Raw genomic sequence first — 22,465 nt, forward strand, 5'->3', positions numbered from 1 at the left:
CCTCTGTACCTCTGCTGTGAACAGGACATTGACTCCTTGGCCAGACAATTCAACCCCCCCCCCCCAGGTTAGGCTGATGTTCTGCTCAGCCCCCCCAAAGGGCTGCACATTTCTCCCTCCCTGTAATTTGAGGGCAGGCTCTCCTTCTGCAGATATTCTGAAGATGGGAATGGAAAAAAAAATCCAGGAATTTACTCCAGTTGGAAACAAAAAGCTGTTATCTCAAGCAAAAGGAAAATTTGTAGGGAAGGACTCCAGAGGTAAGGAGATGAGTAACTCCCCTAGAGGAATGCTTGAACAAACATACCCTTCCCCCAAGAAGCGACGGAGAAGTGCTGATCTGATGCATGAGTTAGAAGTTAATCAGGGCGGAGATACGAAAAAAAGGAATTGTCATAAAGTGAAATGGAACTGGACTCTTAAAAGGATATCAGGAACAGACGCACAGATAATATGATAAGATAAGCAGGGTTAAAAAACAGCAAGGATACTGTAGAGAGGAAAGCTTATTCACATGTGACTCCTGAAAATAAATATTTTATTTTAGGTTTCCATATATAAGGTGGAAAAAGGAACAGGAACAAAGACAGGATAGCTAGCAGGAATGAGTGTATAAGGCAGGAAGTCACAAATTCAGGAAGATGAGTGCTGTCTGAGGCCAGACAGAGAGAATTATCCCAGAATTAAGAGTGGCTTAAAAAAAAAAAAAAAAAAGGCATTCCTGCTGCAAAGATTTCTAACATTATCAAGTGCAAAATGGCAGCATAGGTTAGAAAATATCTGATAATTTATTTTTAAGGGAGAAGTAAATAGGGCACCTACAAGCCTTGTAGCTGAGCCATTTCTCATGAAATTCTTGAGCTCAAAGCTTGCAGGGAAAAAACAGGGAAAGAGAGAGAGGGTTAAATGCAACATACTCTCCTACTGTTAATTGTGCTTGATGGAAACACACCAGGTATGGTTATCTTGACTATCGTAAAAGCTCATTTAGGAGGACACAAATTATTGAACTAGATAAGCTGAAATGTGTCCAGATCAATTAATTAACAAAAACCACAACTGGGTAAAGAGATATCAGGTTGGAAATAAATGAGTAAGAGTTTTTCAAGGATCAGACTTGTGACCGATCTTGTTTAATATCTGTATCAGTGGCCTTGACATGGGAAGTCAGACCATAACTCTTTCAACAACCTTAATTATTAAGAGGCACTGTCACATACAATGGAAAAGTGATACAAACAACCTTGGAGATGAAAACCAGCAAAGAAAGTGAGATTCAGCAAAGTACAAGGTGCTGGTGATGATCACAACCAAATCAAACATCAGTGTGCCAGCTATGAAAAAATGTGAGCGCAATCCAAAGATGGATCAGATTAATATTTCTGTAAGGGCAAGAATAAATTAATGACACCAGGGAAATAGTTATCCAGCATGTTGTGAAGAACCTTGGTCACACACATCCAAAATATGAAAACTATCAATAGTTCAGCTAGTAGGAGAAACTTTTGCACATCTCTCCTAGAAATATTGTTTAAAATATCTTCAAGATACTCCTGTAAAAATAGTTTGTTTCCTCCAAAGGAAACCTGGACCAATGACCAGATCCTTGGAAGTTTTTATGCTCTTAATTGATTGAATGACATCTATCCCATGAGAATTACGGAAACTTCGTATCTAAATCTTTCCAAGTTTTGTCAAAGATTTTACACCATAACTTGATTTGATAGAATTTCAAACAATAACAAGACAGAGGCCAACACACAGTTTTGCACAAAGAAAAGAAACCATAATAAATTTTTTGCAAAGCCCCAAACAGGCCACATGATTCTCTCTTACACCCATACCTATAAAAACAGCAAAGAAATACTAACCATGCATTTCCTGTGTTAAGTATCATTAAAAAAGGAAATTTAAGTGGAAAGCAGTTAACTGTAAACTCTATCTAGAAAAGAGCACTACCTTTAACAGCAAAAAACAATTGCTGATCACCAGAACTGACAGCTTAACAAAATCAAATCAAAAATCCCTCTCAGCAACTCCTGCAAAATGATACCTCCTCAGTTCCTCCTATGGATTCCACTTCAGGGGAATTTCTTTTTCCAGGGTTAAAGTGCTGTAGTCAACTGCTTAGCTTTCTTTAAAGATTTTTGCTGATATCAACAAACGTTTAATTAATTAGACACGCTTGTCAAGAATAGGTCAACAAGAAGTTTCTCCCTCTTTCTCAGTACATAGTGTTGCTATTAATAAGAACAGCACCAAGCTACACGTTGCTCTAACAAGCAAACAGCAATATGGCTCACCAAATCAGAACCATCATCAGGTACAAGTTATTAATTACATTACAACAGCATGCAGAAACTAATTATGGGGCTGAGTTAGACACTATGAAGAGATGCAAGAGAAAGCTTGTCTTTACCACACAACTGAGCAGCAGACCCACAAACCAGCCCCAAACAAACTGGAATGTCTTCCCAAGGCAGCCCAGCACTGCAGACACCAGCAGAACTGGGAGGTGTGTGGCTCTGTCCAGGAAATACTGTGGGTAGGCTGCTTAGATAAGAATAATCAAGAAGGTGTATTAATTGCCATTCCTAATTTCACCTCTAATACAGCCCTGCAGTGTATCAACACCAAGAAGCAATCTTTCCAGCAAGCTTATTTAATTGCTTATTTAATATATTTAGTTTATTATATTGCTTATTTAATATACTTAGCTTATTTAATATATTTAGCCCTTTTTCAGGAATAGAGAATTTAGCAGAGAATTCTAGTAGCAAACTTGAACACAATTCAGAAGTGCAGGGACTTGTCAAAAACACAAATCTGAGACCATTTTCCAGAGGAGCTGTTTTGGGGTCATCAGAAATGGAAAACTGCATTTTCTTTTTAGATTTTTTTTTCCTGAATCAGTGACAGTAGGTCCAGTAAGAAGTGCTAAATGTTCACAGACTTGGACGGGACCATTCTGAGAGAATATGCAAACCCACTGCAATTCACGGTTGTTTACACTCACGCCACTTTACCTCTCTGCCTGTAAGGATGTGCCTTGCCAGCTTTACTTTTGCAAAATTCCCCTTTCCAATCGTTTTGAGGAGTCTGTAATTTCCAATGTGCGGCTGCTCATCGGCGCAGGAAGCTATAGAATTCCTGCAACGAGCTCCGGACCGCCCAGTTCGAGAGGAAACTTCCTGCCGTCCATCTCCGTGGGACGTGTGCTGCAATACAAACATACACAGATAAGGCCGAGGAATAAAGAAAAAGACATCAACAATGAGCAACATACAGCATGCAAATAGCTTAACAACTCCTTTGAAAAACCCTTCAAAGGATCCAGCTCAAACTTCAGCTTCTCACTGAACTTTGCTGTAAGGTGGACAGGGAGGCTCTCACTTCTTAATGCTATTTATTCCACAACCTGGGAAAGAGCAAGTGCAACTTCGGCTGAGCTGCAGGAACAGGGAAGCATTTTTAGCATACACGGAGTGCAGAATCAGAGTCAGGGAACACCGAGGTGTTTGATGTTATCTCTTGTTTGAGTTACCTTGCCCAACTAGAGTAGGAAAGCTTTGTGCAAGGAGACACAAACAAAGCTTTGCCACAAGCAGACAGCAGAAGGTTCATCCTTATTGGACACTTCAGTACTGCTGATAAAATAAAATTCCTCTCTGAGAGGTGTTTTTTCTCTCTTCTGCTGGGATTCTCTTTCCTACAAAACTTAATGACTGAAAATACTCAAGACAGCCTGAGAACAAGGGAAGAAATCTCATCCAGCCTAAAGGAACCTCGGATATTAACAGGCTGAGCATCAGTTAGGGAGACCTGAGATGCTGCCTGGAAACTGGCAAGTTCCTTCCACTTAGCTTCTCTGAACAGCTATTAATTGTAAAAAGATTGGGTAGATACCCATAATATTCTTTATTTATTTGTCAGATCACATGGCTGGGGTAACAGCAAAGTCCCTTTTCGTTGCCTGGGTGGGAGCCTGTTTCCAAAAGAGCAGGTGCCCCTCGTGTCCCTTAGCTCTCAGCTCGTGCTTGAGGTCTCCGCACCACGTTCACTAATTAAAGCACTACTCAGAAATGCTCAGTAGCCTGCAAATGTGGAGCAAGTGTTCGCTACACAGGGATGACATGCTAAATTTACTGCCATCCCAGAATTCCCGCATCGTGCTGCCTGCCTGAAGACACCCAGAGGAGGTTCAGGACAAAAAGCAGAAGATATTGCTGTTTAATTCTTCCCTCTTGAAATGTTAAGTTTTCCATCTCTCTCTGCTCGTTCTTTTCGTTGATTATACAGTTCTCTGAAGCAACAGCATTCATCAAGAAGTTAAAGCATTAGCCTCAGTTAAACCTTTGCTACAACCCAAATGCCAAAGCAGCCCTATTTTCTGTCTGAACTCTACCCAAGAACACAGCTCAGTTTAGAAGACAAAACTTCAAGGTTCCTTCAAAATAGTCCTAAGCATTTAGAGGGCTAGTTAAGATGCTATTTGTTTCAGTGCCTTAGTATCAAATACCCCCTTATTTGGAAAAACATCATTATTAGGTATCTGTTACATCAATATGCAACAAGAATACCAATCAATGTGCCCAGTGACCTATTTAATTGCAATATATTATAGGTGGCTTCAACTTTTCTGTAAAGCATCGCCTTTAGAGAAGAGGGCCTTTAACCACATAACCCAGGGTGAGATTATATTGAGCTTGTATTGGAGATAGCTGTCTTGTTATCCACTGGCAGAACCAAGTATGTTTTGTTCCATGTCTTTTCTACTACGGGAATTCAAGAAAAAATAGAGCAGATACATTAGCCTACAAGACAAGAATGTTCAATAGCAGCATTTAGAGGTGATTTTTCCTCTCGAGTTGTCTAAGCACACTGTCCTGTTTCTTAAACAAACCCTACATTTTCTATATGACTACGTACACTTTCTGCATTGTACCGTAGCCTTTCCCTTTTTTTCCCCAACACTGCAATAGCTCTCTCCTTGTCCATGAGGCCTGTATCATACTCAGCAGCACAATGTTACCTCCATGTGTCCCGCACTCCCTTCTGTTCTTTCTAATGCTTCCCGTGGTGCTTATTTCAGCCCCAAAGGGCCCCATCCAGTTACCTATCCTTCCAACTCTTTTTTGTGCCAGTTGCAGCTCTCCAACTACTGCTCTTGCTGAAACCCAACAGCCAGCACCATGGCACACAGCAGCACCCAGTCTGACAAATCACTACAAAGGGATGACAGATCAGAACTGAGGAGCCAACAACCATGGTACAGACACAAGTGAAAAAAATACACGCTTGCATGACACTTGGCAAGTTCACAATATTTAATAACCTGATGTAACCTTGTGACCATACACTCTGGCATCTTAAGTTCCTTGGTTTGTTAATTTGAGTGCAACAGCTGTGATCAAATTATTTTTAAAAAGACATTCATTTCATTTAAGAAATACTACGGATAGGAAGGCTACGGCAACTCCTGGAAAATTGTTTCAATCGTTACTATTAAAAAACAGAACAAAAACTGTGGTGCGTATAATGTTTTAGTATCAATCTGGCTTTAGCTTGTCTTTATGGCCTCATTATTACATTGTTACCAGATTTCTACTTCTAATATAGCACTTAATTACTCTGGTCACAAGACCCCTTCACTTTAATAAGATATATATATATGCATATATATATACACACTGAACTCCCTAAACAGACTGCTGTAAGAATAATTAACGACTAGGAAACACTTCTTGTATATTTTTTTTAAGTACCATCTCCAATTTTTCCAACATCTTTCTGTAGGTTTTGTGCCAGAACTTGGACAGCCATGCCGACAGCAGTCGCAAGAGGATTAAGCACAGATTACATCTTCTGTTCAATGCTCTGCTGAAGGGCATCTGTATCTGATCACCCCAAACTAACCCCGACTCTTAAAAAGAGTTATTGCTTCCCCGTCCCTTAGCACAATTTTCATACACGTGAGAAACCAGGAATGCTGGTACATTGGGCTGTAGGGAAATACAGAGCTTCCTGACACGCAGAGCTGATGATGTGCTCCTGTGATCTGCCATGCTGCCCTATTTAATATTCTAGCAATCTCTATCCTAGTTTTTCGAGCAGCAGTACACAATTCTTCCAAACCACTGATAAAAGGCACAGAAACAAAAAGCGCATCCATAACAAGATCCAGGAGAAATGCAAGCGCTTGGTAACAGTTCCTTGGTTTCAACACTATCTCGAGACCTACAACAACTGGGTAAGTGCCTACCAAGCGAGCATTCTCAAGGAGAGGATCGACAAGACCAACTGCCCAGCTGAAGGCACTACTGAAGCCAGTGAAATCCTGTACCAACAACGTCACTGTTCTGCATGCCATTAATGCCAGGCTGGTGCTAGTCGCTCAGCCCATCCTCTTCATCCCTACATGCGGTGGTAAATCAGTGCCAACCCTCTGTGCTTCCCCAAACTGTGACTTCTACCAAACCTTGCAACAGACAATGCAGACAACTTCTCTGCCAGCTCCTTTGGTACCTTCACGCGTCACATTATTCAGACCAGCTAGAAAAAAAAGCAGCACCTGCTGATGCTAGATGTGAATGTCTTCTTCCATTGCTACCCCCAGCAATCATGTCGTGTGATGTCCTGTACAGCAGAACTGCTCAGGTTAGAGCCCTTCCATACCTGGGCACGCAGTACAGGCACACACACTTTAGCAAGAGCCAGCCTTCCTCCATGCAGGGCTTACTGCTTCCTAGCTTAAGCTCCCCAGCACGTGGACTCAACGAGAAGGCAGCTTTTAAACCACACAGAAACCAGAAAACATTATCTGCTGCCTTGTGCTTGAACTAACAACCGTCAGACCTGAGCTACCTCGTGGTGCAGTTCAGACATGGGCAGTGGGTACGACGTATTCCCAACCAAGGAATGTGCAGAGACTGTTCAGACCTGATCTTATTCACGTTCTACCCTGCATAAACAACACACGTGGTAAAAGACATCCCAGAATCACAGAATTTTCCTACATTAACATATTCCCATACTAACATACTCTGCTGTACGTAGCAAAACACGCCAATGAACACATCTTGGGAGCTTCACTGTCCTCTGTAGAGGAATGAATTCTTGTGTCCTATCATTTTCTTCATGCTTTCTAGCTTTGCACTTAAAGGGAAGAATTAACAGCTGTGAGCTTATTTGGACTAGTGTTGATAAATTTAACACAATCTCCTTGTATGGAGGTTTGCATTTCCACCCCAACTCTGATTATTTCTTTTCAAGAATATGACCTTTTTCAGCTGTGTTTCTTGAATATCAAGCTGTGTGTTCCTAAGCAGTTCAGTTCTCTCCAACTGACTTGCTCATAGCTGCGTTCAGCTCTGTAGAAATCTGTCCATTTACAGGAATTTCTAATTTGGACTTTTATTTCACTTCACGTTAAGTAAATCCATCAGCAAGTCCTTCCTCTGTCAAATACGGAATCATTACGTTGAACAGCAGACAAACTTCCTAAAAACTGCAGAAAACAACCTCCAAGTTTCAACATGGATTTTTATTTATTTATTTTTAACTTATGAAAATGAAGGAAGAAGAGGGCTTGGTAGCATACGGTACTAAAAGGCATAAACTCAAAACCCAGCAAAAAGTGCTGCTCCCACCCAAATCATTTTTGAGAAGCCATGGCAGGTAGATGGGAAGAAAACTTAAATGGTGTAGGCAAAAAGTACAAATATAGATGGTCCAGGAAACGTTCAAGTCAGGCACTGGCTTGTACAGCATTTGGCTGTACTTGGCTACTTCCCAGGGTAGCTTCCTCAGCAGCTACTTTGAGGCAGCAAAACTGCCACCACAGATTAACAGTTCCTACCTCGCCCTAAAGAAATAGCAAGAGCATCCTCTGCCCTCTTCATCGAGATGCGGGCCATTTGTCTTTTCCTAAGCAGACCCTCAGTGCCTCCCTCAACCCACCAATGCCTAGATTCTGCTCAGCCTCGTACTTTTTTCCCTGGTCCACATTTGTAGGGCTAAAGCCTTCAACAAGGAACGGGTTTTACATTAAAAGCCTAATGTTTAAAACAAGCTTTTTTTTTTTTTTTGTTTAATACATTTCTATGCGTTGTGGTAGATGAGCAGCATCTCTTTGGATGTGCATTCATTGTAAGCATAACACTTGTGACACCATGCCTGGGGGATTCCCAAAATACCTCTCTTCACGCAATAGTCAATGCAGGGGAGACTGCTATGCTGCAGATGGGAACTGAAGCAAGGAGACTGCGTACATTGTGTGGCCCTGGGCTAGCCAGTGCCTTTTTTCCTTTTTTTTTTTTTTATTAAGAAAAGTCTTCTGAATTCCATTCACAGCAAGACAGCATGTTCTTCAGCATCCTGGTATGCATCAAGTTCAATTTTAAAATCTTTTAAAGACTTCAAAGACTTTTTTTTTTTGCACATAGTAGGAGGGTCCTCTAAAAAAACAACTAGAAAACTTCAAGCCAATGAAATAACCTCTCTCAGAAACATGCATTCTTCCCCAGCCCCCCCACCCCAACCCCACCCTGGTATTACTCAACCCCGAAGGACTCGGAAATGAAGTAAAACATCTCCGCTCGTGAGAGACCTTGCTGCGAGGGAGGGGCTGAGCCCAAGACCAACTATATTTGGAACACAACACAAAACCCACCTTGTCGCAAAAGCCTTCCCCCAATGATGAGCCGACATCCTTTCATAGCCAGATAATGATTAGCATGAAGAGAAAGAAAAAGAAAAGAAAAGAAAGTAAAAAGCAAATGAGGTATGAAGGTGCTGGTAACCGAGATCTCTTGGGCAGGTGTTAGCTTTATCCAGTAACTGCATGTTTAGAGGTTTCTTAACATCCAGAGCGTTAGAAACACAGGACAGGGGATGACTAGTGTCAAAGTTCTTCTAATATTTAAGGTGGTGCCAACAGCTGAGAAAACACCTGGAAGAGACCCTCTGATATCCATGTGAAGAGCTGAAAAACATTAAGAAATTAGAATGGCCGAGACATGCAGAAATCCATGTTTATTGATAGTAAATAGGAAGCGTTCTTTCTAAACCAGGGAAGACAAGCAGCATCAATATTTTTAAAGCAGTACACAATAGGGAAAATTACCTTCTGATCAACCCATTGAACTATGAAAAATTAATCTTACAAAAATCTGTAGGAACGTTCATTACCTTAGCTGTTACCACATTTGTATGAAATGCTATGAAATTATATCACAGCATTTCCTGGAGAGCTGTCAGACTAGCAAGAACTATGACAGGCTCATCAGATTCAGCATTTTTACTTACATTAAGAAAAAAAAAATATATTTTTAAAGCCTGTCCCTTCCAGTGTGAACAATCTAAACACTCCAGGACATGGTGAACATTTGAAACACTGAGAAAAATCTCTTCATTACCTGAACTGGGCACAACATATAAATACATGGGAATTTCTCACCCCCCACACCTTTCATAGCACTCATTTATAGTACAACAAATCAGGACATAAATCACAGGTTTTTAAAACACCAATATATTTTAAATTAAATATTTGAAGACTAATTTCACCGCAGCCCATCCTAATAATGGACAGTATTTTACTTTGCATTCATCACTAAAATATTTAAGAACACACAGACTGCTGAGTACTACTCCGTGTAAGAGAAAAGAGGTTAGCCCTAAAAATATTCAGAGGGAGTGTCTTATTGTGCAGATATAGCCATGAAAAAGCACAGTAAGGCATCCTGCAACTGCTTACGAAGGAATTCTACTGGAAAGTCAAAACAAAGACTTGAATTTCTAGTAACCACTGAGAGGGTTCACAGCAGACGTTTTGCCACAATTGTCTAAATACAAATCACTGCTTAGGGAATCCTTAAATCATGATTTATTTTAAATTATTATAAAAGATAGGAAATACAGGAAAATAATGTAGTAGAAAGATACCAGGCAAGGATATTTTGTGCTTATCCTGGTTTTTACTTCCCTCCTGCCCTAGCCCAGAGCATAAGACAGGACACCAGGGGAGGTGGATTTTGTCTGCTTATGTTTGTGTAACCAATTCTTTGGTTCCAGCACATATCATTAAAAGACAGCTTTCAAACTGGCTGGCTACATAATCAATCTTAAGGAGGCACAGTCATGGCTTCCATCTCATGAAATTTTAAATGCTGTCTTACAAAGGAAAATACTACCCGAGGTGGCACTCCAGTTACCAGTCCACAAAGGCAGATTTATTCACTGAAGTGATAACCATTACGGTTGCCGGGATCAAGTGGAACAATTGAGAGGGTCAGAACTCAGCAAGAGAGATAAACAGACCTTCTGTGAATGCATTAGAGCTGGTAAAGGGGAGAAAACGCTAATTTGGATGCTTCCATTGTCAGAAGGGGAAGGATTCACTGCCCAGTTCTCAGCCCGTTGTACTCGTTTATTTAACTGGTATGACACTTCATGAAAACGAGCGGCCGCTTTAATTGGGTCATATTTGTCAAACAAGCAGCTTAAAGGGAGAACCTGGAGAGTAAATACCATCTTTAGCACGCACAGACCATACCTCTTGGCACACATGCCCAATTCCCTGCGTGGGGGGAAGGGAGAAAGGAAAGAAAGAGGGAAAAAAAGGGAGAAATGTGTCAGGACCAGGCAGCTACAAACCCAGCTGAGCACAGCAACCCACCTCCCTGCACGGGGCAGCCTGATGGAGGCTGGCAGCAGGGACTGCTGCTTTAGAAAGGGAATGCCATGAACAAGAGGCTCACATTCAACTTGTATGGTCCCCAAACCTGCGTGAAGGGCTGAGACAGAGCTGACCCTACAGAGCACGCAGGGACAGGGCTGGTGGAAAAGGCAAGACGCTCCCGTCGCAGATGCACAGAGTCCTTTGCAGCTCTCCCTGCCACACGCTGCGTTGATGCATTCGATATTGTTGGGTTCATACTCTATGCAGCGTATGAAAGAGGGAATTTGCAATTCTGTGATTAGTGCTGAACCACACAACAGTGAAGAAATCCTGCTTATACAGTCAAAAAGATAAGTCTGGGGCTGGTTTGAAAAGCTTTCTAAAAGCTCTTTTGTTGCTTCACATTATCAAGATCTGACATTTACCATATCTTTCAAGCCAAAGTTTCTTTACTGCTGATTAAAACGGATATTTATTGACATCAGCCGGGGGAATAATAGCTGAAGAGCCAACCATACTCTATCCTTCATCAACAATACTGCCAACTAAGTTGTTTCCAGAATCATCATTGTCAGTAATTACATGCTAAACAAAAAAAAAACCTCACGGTTGGTTTTCAAAGACCACATTGAGCTCGCAGATAGAAAACTTTGTTTAGGCTTTATCCCTGCAGGAACAAATTTTATTTGAAAGTTAATTTTTGTTTATATGTATACACACACACAGAGAGCTCAACAAGCTGCTGCTGTACGGGCCAAGAACTTACATACCTGAGGGTTGAATCTGGGAGGCTCACTGCAGAGTTATCACAGGTCTACCTTTTATCAGCAGTAGGCACCTACGTGCCATGCCCACTCTGAATATTTTTAGGGGCAGGTGATCTCCGCATTAAGGGGAGCCGACCTGGACAGGCCACAAGCCAAAAAAAAAAAAAGAGGTGACCTCCGTTTTTGATCTGGCTGACATCCACAAGGCAGCATTACTTGACTGAGAAGAGGAAGTTGCAGACACATGCTACTTCTGTATCAGATGAAATGGAGATCTAGAAAGACAAATGCCTCTGCTCTTAAAATTCCTTAGGCTGAAGTCACCTGAGATGTGCAGTTAATGGGAGCTGTCTGCTTACATCAACAGGAGCGTTTCTCAGCTAGAATTAAAACAGAGAATTGGGCAGGTGAGGATATTAAGTGATTTGGTAAGAAAGCCTAGAAAGAAGTCTACCAAGTTTAGTGTACTGAAAACCATATTTCCTCTTGTTTATTTTCGTTCAGTAATTTCTGTAGTTGTGTTCTGTTGTGCTTCTAAGGTCACCGTGTGAGTTACATTTGATAAAACATAGGAACACAAAGTCTGAGCTCCTTCTGGGGTAAGGTTCCATAGCTTAGTTTTCTTAGCTACTGAAATAACATTTAAAAAAAAAAATAAGTTAGTTCCCAGAAAGGCAATTTGAGAAAGGTGCACCACTCAGTCAACTCTTTTTAAACCCCCTACTCTAAGTTATCTTAGCCTTTAGGTGCTGTACTACAACTGGCTTAAAGCAAACAAAACCCAAATAAGTGTTTCCAGCCTTTCCCACCTGAACTGGTAAATCCCATCTTCTCCTTTGTGTCAGCATTTGCAGCCACACAGAATGGGGATAAAACCACTTTTTTTTTTTTGGAGGATTAGTTTTAGGCAGATCATGGAGCTGACCAGACCTGTTGTACAGCTACATGATAATTACTGCCAACACAAACCACAGGTGGGAAGAGGCAGCCAAGGCTGATTCCTGCAGCAGCCTTACCCTGGTCAAGCTGACAGTGAAACTGAATGATTAAACGATAGAGCACAGATTGTTTAGCAGAGCTGAAGAACAAACCATCCCCCTTCAAGACGTGAAAACACTAGCAGTCAGTGAAGTGCAGTATCACACCACCTGATCAGGTATTTTTTTTGAGTACAACCACTGCAGCACTGAGCCTATCAGGTATCGCAGGCACTAAGAAAGCCACCAAAACCATTTCCTGCTCTCTGAAAACAATAAAAATAAAATATAAATAATAAAAATAGGGAAAAAAACACATCCCAGATTAATTCCTAGAACATATTTTATTCCTAGTTATTTTGCCACCTTCACTTAATTTAATTCAAAACAGAACTTTTATAACTGGTAAAAAATAAGAGACAAGGTAGCTGGCTCTGTAGAACAAAGTCTACCACAACTCTTGGCCACAGGCACACTTCCTCACCCCCCTTACAAAAAAAAAATCACTTACGGAAGAAAACATTCTGATTACAGATCTATTTGTAACAGGAGAAGTCTGATAAATAATATATAGAATAATGCAAGCTTGTGTACTGTTTGCAAATGCTCTAATGCATTTCATATCTAATTGGTAATAAATCAGGAGGTAATGCTAACCTTCGCAGTATCTTAAAAGTAAATTTTTGAATCTAATCTTTACTATTTTTTTTAAATAAAAAAAATAAATGAGATACTTTCAGTGCACAGAATCCTTTTGTATAGGCTTGTACAAGCACAGTTGCCATCACACTGGCATCCTTCAATAGCAAATTTTTCACATTAGGCACAGTCACGGAGATAAGAGTGTATTTCAGTCTCGCTTTTACTCAAATTACTTGCATTTTCAATTCAGATTGGTCTAGAACTAACATTCAAAGCAGTTACCTTTTCCCCCCAGAAAAACAGCTGTGCAATGAACACAAATTAAAATTAAACTCTTTAGCCTACATTTTTTCTTTTTTATTTCATGCTGTTAAAAAATAAAAAACCAAACCAACCTCCATATCACTTGTCTTTCCTACCTTCTACCTACAGTTCTCTATCGCCTTGCCACTCCTGGATTTTTTCTTTAATGAATACTTGTCCTACAGTCCCAAACCTCGTTCCTTCTGCTCCTATTTCTTTGTCACTGGTTGTCCTCCATCCTGCCGTGTGTGTTCCTCCATGCCTCCTATTATCTTTTGTTCTCCACCATCTATCTTCATTTCCATTGTGTTTCCACACTCCTTCCTCTTCCATCCATCTCCTCTTTTCCTCATCATTAGTGAAACAGGTTTACTCACTCTTCTGTCACCTAAAGGTCCTTCTTCTGTATCTACCTTCACTCCTGGTTTTGGACAAAGGAGGTCTCCGCTGCTTCTGTTGCTTCTCCTACACGCCCGATGTCACTCTGCAGATGACAGAGAAGATCTGACCCTCTCCTTCGCGGCTGTCCCCTAAACAGCCACTGTTGTGAGCGACAACACCAGCAAGGAGTTGTTCCACCTTTGTGGTGAGGAGCCAGCTCGTTTGCAGGCAAACAGCCAGCTTCCAACTGTCCAAGTGTGAAGTTCCGATGATCACAGATCATCTGGGATGCCTTTCCTCTCAAAACCAGGTGACTCGTAGCCAAATTCTTTAATCTCAAAGGCACTAATGGCTTGATAGCTGCTAGTGGCTTTGGGGGAAAGTCACTGTGACAGTATTTCCACTTCAGCAGCGTATGCATGAAGCGTCTTGATAAGAAGTGGCATACACTGCTTTAAAAGAAAAAAAAATAAATAAAAGTACTGACAATTAGACCATGACTACTTCACAGGAACTGCCAACTGCTGAACGTGGTTAAGTGCAAGCATAGGCAACGATAATTTATGTTCACCATCATTCTGGAGGCTAACTTCATTTTCAGAACTGCAAGTATAGGCATGGATAAACTATGATCAGTACACTTGAATCAGATTCAACACCAGCCAAGGCTTCGTCAGCAGCTGTAACCTTCCCAACAGCGAGAAGGCGTTCAGGGGCTCCCTGACCACAGCCCAAAGGCTGGCTGAATGCTTTGGCACTTCTTAAGCCTCTTCCCACCTGAGCTTCAAAGAGCCCTAGGAGCATTAACCGACTTCTCAAGTGAGAGAATATCAAGGGCTCAATTTACCTGCCAAAAGAGCACATCAAGCTTTGGGGTGGAAGAACAATTACTGGAAGCATCAAGAGTGTTACATTTTGTATTTAAAAAGAAAAAACAGACCCGGGGTAATTTTGTATCCATTTCCAGCTGTACCAGCAATCCAGGCAGACTGAAGGTGGATTTCAATGTAAATAAGGCAGGACAGGATACATTTTGATGAATTTGTCAAAACATGTGAGCCTGATGGTCAAAACATGAGAGCCTGCTTTCTGAGGGATACAGCACTGTACCGTGGCATTGATTCAACAGATCTGGCAATTACTCAGATTAATCACTCTCTGTCAATACCAATACCTACAGGTATTCCTGTGGCCACCAGCCCAAATTACTGCAGTTGAAAGATACGCCTTAATCAAAACCTAAGGCTATCCATCTGCAAGCAAGAAAATCCCTGCATGTTAAATTATGGAGATTACCGAAGAGAAGTGCTAGACCAATATTCTGAAGTGCGAACAAGGTGCCTTAAGTGGAGGATATGTAAAACCTAACTTCAAGTGGGAGAACACACAGCTCGTGAGCCGCGTATTTCCTCAAGCACATGCTAAGCCTTCCTGCCACTGCGTTACCTGTACTGGAGTCAGAGTTAACTACGCTGGAGAACCCGAGCTGAACAGTTTTTAAAGTGATTTACTGGGTGGCCTCCATGCATTTACATGGAGCCTGAAAACCTCAGCCAGGCTTGCTTCTAGACTAAAATAATTATCTGAATAAACTCTGTAAAGTATTTTCTGAAGTATGCTGCATCACCTCTCCCCATGGCATAGGAAGAGCCACATAGTACTTTAATTATTTTCTTCCACAAGGCAGGAAGCTCATTGAGATTTTACAACCAAATATGCTTAGCTGGCTTTTTGTTCAATGCAGCCCTTAGCCTGCAGGTTGAATCTAGTGCTAAAACAAATAAAGATCACAGAAGTTAGAGGTGCCTATTATGTCAATAAAATCCAAATCCCTCGTAATGCAGTAATTGTTCCATGCAGCATGTTTTCCAACGCTTTGTCTGGTCTTGTTTTAAACAATGGGGCTACCATCACTTTCCTTGGACTATTTATGGTCTGAGCAATCCAACAGTTTTTCCTGATCTCTAACCAACGTTCACACTTTTAATGTCAAACAAAAACATACCCGAGACCTCACAAAAATCCCCCCCCCCAGTCCAGTTAAGCATCTGACTTGTAAAAAAAACCATCAGGCAGCCTTTGTAGAAAGATAAACACCAAGTTCACCCATCGACTCGTTTTCGACCACGGGGACTGACACCTCCCTTCTGCATAGGCAATTACATTTTCCCCCAGCAATAAAAGGATAAATGGTTGGATGGGGTGTGCTGGATCGAGGGAGTTTCAGCACAGGAGCCGCACGGCTCTGTGTGCAGAAAGGGAGGCTCCCACCGAGCCTCATTTTTGGCTGTCTGCTCATGCGGTACAACTATCCCCCCCCCCCACCTCCCTTTTTTAGCATGCGACCTGTGCGATCGCTAATACAGCCTTAGCCTGGTAAACAAACGGTGATTCCTACACCTTATCTTTGTCTAGAAAAATGAATTAAAAAAAAAAGGGGGTGGGGGGTGGGATGCTTAATGAGGGAGCCGATTTCGCTAGAAGGCACCTTCCAACGCCAGCCGGGCAGGTGACGAGGCGTCATCCCCACACCGAGCCCTGCAGGCGAGGCTCCCTGGGAGGGTCCCCCAGCCCCATGGGGCTGCCCCCGGCTCCCCCCTTTTCCCCCTCGTGAAGCGGGGCCGGCCGGGGGGGTGTCCCCGGGCACTCACGTTCTCGGTGTCGCGCTCGTTCACCGTGGGCAGCGGGGTGCGAGTGGACATTTTCCTGGGCTCGGGCGGCAGCGCTGCCGGGGCCGCACACACGCACTGGGGCCGGGCCGGGCTTCTCCTTCTCCTCCTTCTTCTCCTTCTGGGAGCCGGGGGTCGCGGGCAGCCAGCATGAAGCCCCGGGGGGCGGCGTGGCGGCGGCCGAGCTAGATCCCCCCCGGGATCCCCTCCTCCGCCGGCCCCGGGCTCATCCGACGGCCGGGCCGGGCTCCGCGGGGCTCAGCGGCGGCGCCTCATGGGGCCGGCACGGGCAGAACGAGGCGAGGCGGCGGCTGCTCTCGGGGGGCTCCCGAGCAAGCCGGGGGGCTCCCCTTCTCCTCCTCCTCCTCCGTCCCGTCTCCCCCGTTGCCCCTCTTCACCGCTCGGCCGCCGCTCGCATGCCGGCCCAGCCCGCAAGCCCCCGAGAAGGCCGGCGCCCCGCGGCAGGGCGGTGGGCGCCCTCCTGCCTCCCTCCCTCCCTGCCCGCCTCTGCCTGCCTGCTCCCCGCCGAGCCAAGATGGCCGCCCGGCTTCCTCCGCGCCGAGCCCAGCTCCGACATGAACCGGAAGGGCCCGCCCCGAGCCCGGCCGCCACGGGGAGGCCGGCGCCGGCGGCGTGTTGCTAAGGGCGGCGGGGCGGAGCGGGGGCCATGGCGGTCCAGGCTCTGCCACACCTCAGGCGGCGGGGAGCGGGGCGGTGCTGCTGTGAGGGGATGGGGGCTGCCCCTCCCCGGGCAGCCGGCGCCATCCCGGCCCGGCCCCTTGGGGTGGGGGGGTGGGGGGAGCGCTGAGGGGAGACCTCGTAAATGTGTAAAAACACCTGAGGGGGGGTGTTAAAAGGATGGGATCTGCCTCGCTGCGGTTGGGTCCAGCCATAGGAGAGGCAGCGGGAACAAGCAGGATGTCCTGGCTCAGTATCACTGAATCACAGAATCATCTAGGTTGGAAGAGACCTCCAAGATCACCCAGTCCAACCTCTGACCTAACACTAACCAGTCCTCCACTAAACCATATCACCAAGCTCTACATCTAAACGTCTTTTAAAGACCTCCAGGGATGGTGACTCCACCACTTCCCTGGGCAGCCCATTCCACTGCCTCACAACCCTTTCAGAAGTTCTTCCTAATATCCAACCTAAACCTCCCCTGGCACAACTTCAGCCCATTGCCCCTCATCTGGTCATCAGACACATGAGGGGCACTTCTGTCCTGATTGCTGACAGAGCGCTGGCACAGGGTGCCCAGAGGTTGTGTCTCTCTCCTGTGAGTCTCCTTCTCTGGAGATGTTCACCACCCACCTGGATGCCATCCTGTGCAGTGTGATCCTGCTCGGCATGGGTGTTGGACCTGGTGACCTCCAGAGGTCCCTTCCAACCTCAGCCACGCTGTGATCCTGCGAGGAGCAGGGCAGGAGGAGAGGCAGTGCCCAAGGAAGAGGTGTGCGGCACGAAGGAGCACAACACCTCCATGAGGAGCGAGCCCATGAGGACCGCTCTCCCTCTGGAAACTCGTCTGCTCTATCACGGTGCTCAGAGCAAACAGCACGGCCAAGATTTGGTCCTCGAGCCTCCAACTGCCAAAGCCTATCCTTGTTGTTGATCGCCACTGGCCCCAAAGAGGGTGTGCACAAGTGTGATAAAGACGGGAGCTCACGCGCGGGGAAGGCTTGCGGTTGGTGTTAGGGGATCTAACCTGGCGCAGACAGGCTCCAGGGACGTGCCGCGGGCTTACGGGTTCGTTGGCTGGAGGAGGGTGGAAGCCTGTGCTATCTAAACGTGCTTCATCTGCCCAGCAGTTACTCTGCACAGTCATTTCCAAGTTTACAAGGAAGAAAGCATGTTATGAGTAGGTACAATTATGAATAAAAAAGTGAGAAAAGGAAGTAACTTGTGTGTATTCAGTGTATAGCTGGTTTAGAAACAACATTTTTATTTTTTTTTTTCTGGAGAAAAGGCAGAAAAAACTGCAGAAAAAATGCTGGATTGGGTGGGATTTGTAGAAACTTGGCGTCTCTGGAGATCTGGCAGTGTAGCGATAACATTTTGTCTTTCTAAAGCATAGTTTATCTGACAAACTTTATGCCTCTTATAAATATTTACCAGCTTGGCCTTGAAATCCATCCTATGATGTAGGTAATATTTTCCTCACTTTTAGAGACACTAGCAAGGAAATACAGCCCTTGAATACTACCTGATAAATAAGTTGCATGCCTCTTACTCTATCACCAGGACCAGACAACCACACCAGCTCACCTGCAGAAGGAGAAACTCAGGATTTACACGGGGTCGTATCTTCCTTACTTGCTCCCAAGCTAAGTTAACTCCTTGCTCTGTGTCAGTGACAGGAATTTGGGGTAATTTTAAGAATACTCACCTCTTGTGCAAACGATCTGTGTTTGTATACATGCACATCTATACGTCTGCGTGCGTACATGCTCGGCTTGTACACATCCGTGGTGGAGCCGCTCTCCTTCCGCAGCAGGCAGGACCCTTTGCGCTGGGAACGGCGAGGGAGTTGCCTCTATCTGGTGTGCCAAGGTCAGTCACAAAGCCTGAAGCAAAGCCAGGAAAAGTATCCAGATCTCCTGACTCTCCGTGTTTGCCACAGGGCTGCTTCTTCATCGCTTTCGTTTCGGTTGCCAGTAGAATGTGTTCTCTAGAATTTGTTTATGAAAAAAAAATGGTAATTGACTTATGGCAGAGGCAGAAAAAGGTAAAAATAGACAGAGATTTACTTTGTTTGTTAACCAGATGAATGCTCTCATCCTGCGTTTTTGGGAGCTGCAGCTAGGCTGGGAATGCTGAACTGCAAGCAGCAAAGCCTGGGAGCAGTTTTCAGAGTGCGAGCTGAAATCACTGGAGCTGTTTGTGCATACAAACATAAACGAGGAGACATTGAAGTATGGTGCTATATCTACTTGTGTTGCCGTTCCATGGACACAGATCAGATTTTATGCTGTATAATTATGGAGAGTTAGGTGAAAGTCCTAGACCCGTGGATGCAATAGGAGTTCTGCCGTTGCATTTGGTAGAGCCCACTTTTTTCGCTCGCTGTCCAAATAAAAAGGGGCTGTGGAAGGGGGTGGTGAGGGAAGAGAGGCTGTGGGGGAAGGAATGTTTGTTTCTATCAGGGTCATGTTTCCGACTGGCAAAGTGATTTTGAAGTATGAAGTTTTGAAGAAAATGCTTGAGACCACAAAAATAGCAGCAGCTCATTTTGCTGTTTTATGGCCGATAAATGGCCACATTGATTAGTGTTGGTTGTCCCATGTAGCAAAACCTGCACAGGAAATGACAAATTACACAACAGCTACTTGAGTTTTTATTTCATTGTTGCTATATTCTGCCTCTCATGTTTAGGAAGATGAGTTCATTTCAAAGTGTATTAATTTTCTTAGAAATTTGGCCGTAGAAAAAAAAATAAATAAAATGATTGCATGGGATTCCTATTTCTTTGTTGCCCATAAATATTCACAAATAAAAAAAGTGATTTTTTTTTTTTTTCCTATCTAAACATTCAGAAAGCTCATAAAGAGATCTAACAATTAAATTGTTTTTTCTGGTTCTTGTGATAGTGATAGTGACAGTGGTTTTGTAAGTAGGACTTCGATGACAATGCTTGTATATTATATATTACCCAGAATAGGCTGCGACTTTTGCTTTGAGCTGTAGTGACTCTGTCATGCTAACAGTTGTAAAAACTTGTTTTTGTCAGTAAAGTTGGAGAATATGACTCAAAGACACACAGGAAGCAGCTTGGCTAGTTAAGGTGCCATTTTATGTCACTTTTTTGGCTATCGCCACACATGGAAAACAAAGGAAAACAATATGATACAAAACAACATCATTATGTGAAAGCATTTAGATTTTTTTTTTCTTCTGAACATTAAAATTGCGGCTAGTCACGAAGAATCTCTTAGTATTACACTGCATGTACATAGTAGATCCTAACTTTAACACAGAGCAAAAATGATGGAACTGGTTACAACTGGTGGACAAAATGCAAGGATTTATTTTAATGTATTCAAATGTGTGTTGTGGTGTGTTTTTTTTCAGTGTTAATTCTGGAAAAGGGACTGCATATGCAGAACTGACTGAGATATTTATATTCCCCTCACCTCACTTTAGAGGCTGGGGACTGAAAGACATCAGCTGGTGGAGGCAAGTAGAAAATCAGCTAATGTAATTGTTCGAGCTGCCTTGTCCTGCACTGCGGCTGTGACAGTATACACCACCTGGGAATCTGCCGAAATGTTAAATCATTTTCAGTTATACAAAAATACCAGTTTAGACCGACAATTATTAACCTGATGTGACTTTTTGGTGTTTCTTCAAGCCTTTAAAAACACATTTTAAAAGCCACAGGAATGTAGCCAGTATTATGCATTCTTATTCTGACGCCTTGTTTGTTTGTTTGTTTGTTTCTTAGAAATTCTAAGATTATTCCATGTAGTGGATGATTTTCAGGACTGCTTCATTATCAGAGTTGCCTTTAAAGCTAAAAGCATTGTTTGTATGTGTTTTCAAAATTGTAACTTCCAAAGAACAATCTTAACAGTGTTTTATAATAGGGAGGAGAAATGTGTGATTTTGAAAATGGTGGTGACAAAGCTATTGACAGAAAAGCACTGATTACTGTCTACAACCTCAGTCAATAGTCCACACTCAATTATAATGAGGCCCAAGTGCAACCCACTGCAAGGCCAGGGTGAAATGTGTTTTTGACAGCAGAGAAAACAATGGAAAGAGAAAGGATTTACCTTCTCACCTTCATGTCCACACTGTCACACCAGCAGATAAAGAGAGCTGAAAGGTGGGATGAGGTTTTGAGTATTGATGTCTTCCTTAGACCCTTGCGGTTTTGACTTTGAAGCTTGCCTTTCCATACAGGGGAAGACCGAGTCCCTGGGGACAGCAGAACAGTGGGAGAAGCAAAATTCCTCTGTGTTCATTTCTCTGTGTATCAGAGAGCTCAGGCACCGGGCTATGAATATGAGGAAACAGGAGCAAGCAGTGGTGGTTCCTGGATCGCGAGTTCCATGTAATTCCTCACCTGCCGGGCCAAGGTTTGCCTGCAGAGCCATACGGCACGGTACCTGAGATGTGAACTGGCAGGATGGGATCACTCTCAAGTGCATGAGCTGCACTATTTCCACCACCGTTTGACTCAACGCCTGCCTGTTCTGGCAGGTTGGCACACGGTCAGTGTTGGGAAACGTGAGAGAATAAAAAATGATCTCCTTAGCTTTCCATAAACCTGATGCCTTGCGGGTTATAAAGGAAACACCAGGACAAGGAGTCAGTTGGCAGTCATGCTCTGAACTCGACTCTGTGAAGCTAGAATAGGTGTTTTATAACAACCCTCTTCTATTCCTACTAGTGCATGACCCCAACAGAGCTGCATCTCAAACACAAATCCTTTCGGATTCCTTGCGATCTGAGTCAGGCGTGTTACTGTTCCTCCTACACCGTTTCCTGTGTGGTTAGTCCTGAATCAAAGCCTCCATTCACAATGATGGGAAAAGAATAGATGACTCTAGTACACGTAATGTTTTCAAGTGCAAATTAATAATTGGTGTGCCTGAGAGTTAGTGGGAAGCAATTGTTTGGTAGCAGTGAGATAAATTCCAGGCTTTCTGGGCACAGGTTATCTAAAAATGGTATTGCCCACGCTTGTTCGAAAAGGAACATCTAAAATTGGCGACAGGCTAATGGAAAGTACGCAGCTCAGCTGAATTTCCTAGGGCCCACCATAAGCCCCAAGAGCTGTTTTTGCCAGGAGAGACTTGCCAAGAAGATGTTAGGCACAGCTTCCTTCTCCATCTCCAGCCCAGAGCATCGGGCATCCAACCAGCATCTCGTGCTTGTGATAACCACACGCACCTTCAGGCAAATGAATGGTCCAGGAGCCTCTCAGCTGCCATCCCTGTTGACTACACACTTCTCCAGAGGCCTCTGAGTGTGTCTGCACAAAGTGCACGTGCACACCCACTTGTAAGTCCTGACTGCGTATGCCACAGTGTGCACTGA

At 43.8% G+C, this 22,465-nt stretch overlaps 1 protein-coding gene across 14 annotated transcripts in view; it reads right to left on the bottom strand.

Moving 5' to 3' along the window:
• The window catches only part of MARK3 (microtubule affinity regulating kinase 3), a 61,909-nt gene extending 44,906 nt beyond the window's left edge, over positions 1-17,003 (bottom strand). For 2 of the 14 annotated variants that reach the window (XM_038179251.2, XM_038179250.2), the window contains exons 1-3: positions 16,403-16,990; positions 8,672-8,710; positions 3,027-3,218 (exon numbers count right to left, since the gene is read on the bottom strand). In XM_038179251.2, coding sequence (XP_038035179.1) covers positions 3,027-3,218; positions 8,672-8,710; positions 16,403-16,453 — 282 coding nt within the window. In that variant the 5' untranslated portion in view covers positions 16,454-16,990. Of the gene's footprint in view, positions 1-3,026; positions 3,219-8,671; positions 8,711-13,462; positions 14,204-16,402 lie in introns of all 14 variants that reach the window. The other 12 variants (XM_038179245.2, XM_038179244.2, XM_038179241.2 and 9 more) reach the window with 12 other exon arrangements.
• Between the last annotated feature and the right edge of the window lie 5,462 nt (positions 17,004-22,465).

This window comes from Anas platyrhynchos, chromosome 5, assembly GCF_047663525.1.
Source record: "Anas platyrhynchos isolate ZD024472 breed Pekin duck chromosome 5, IASCAAS_PekinDuck_T2T, whole genome shotgun sequence".
In the NCBI taxonomy this organism is placed as follows: Eukaryota; Metazoa; Chordata; class Aves; order Anseriformes; family Anatidae; genus Anas; species Anas platyrhynchos.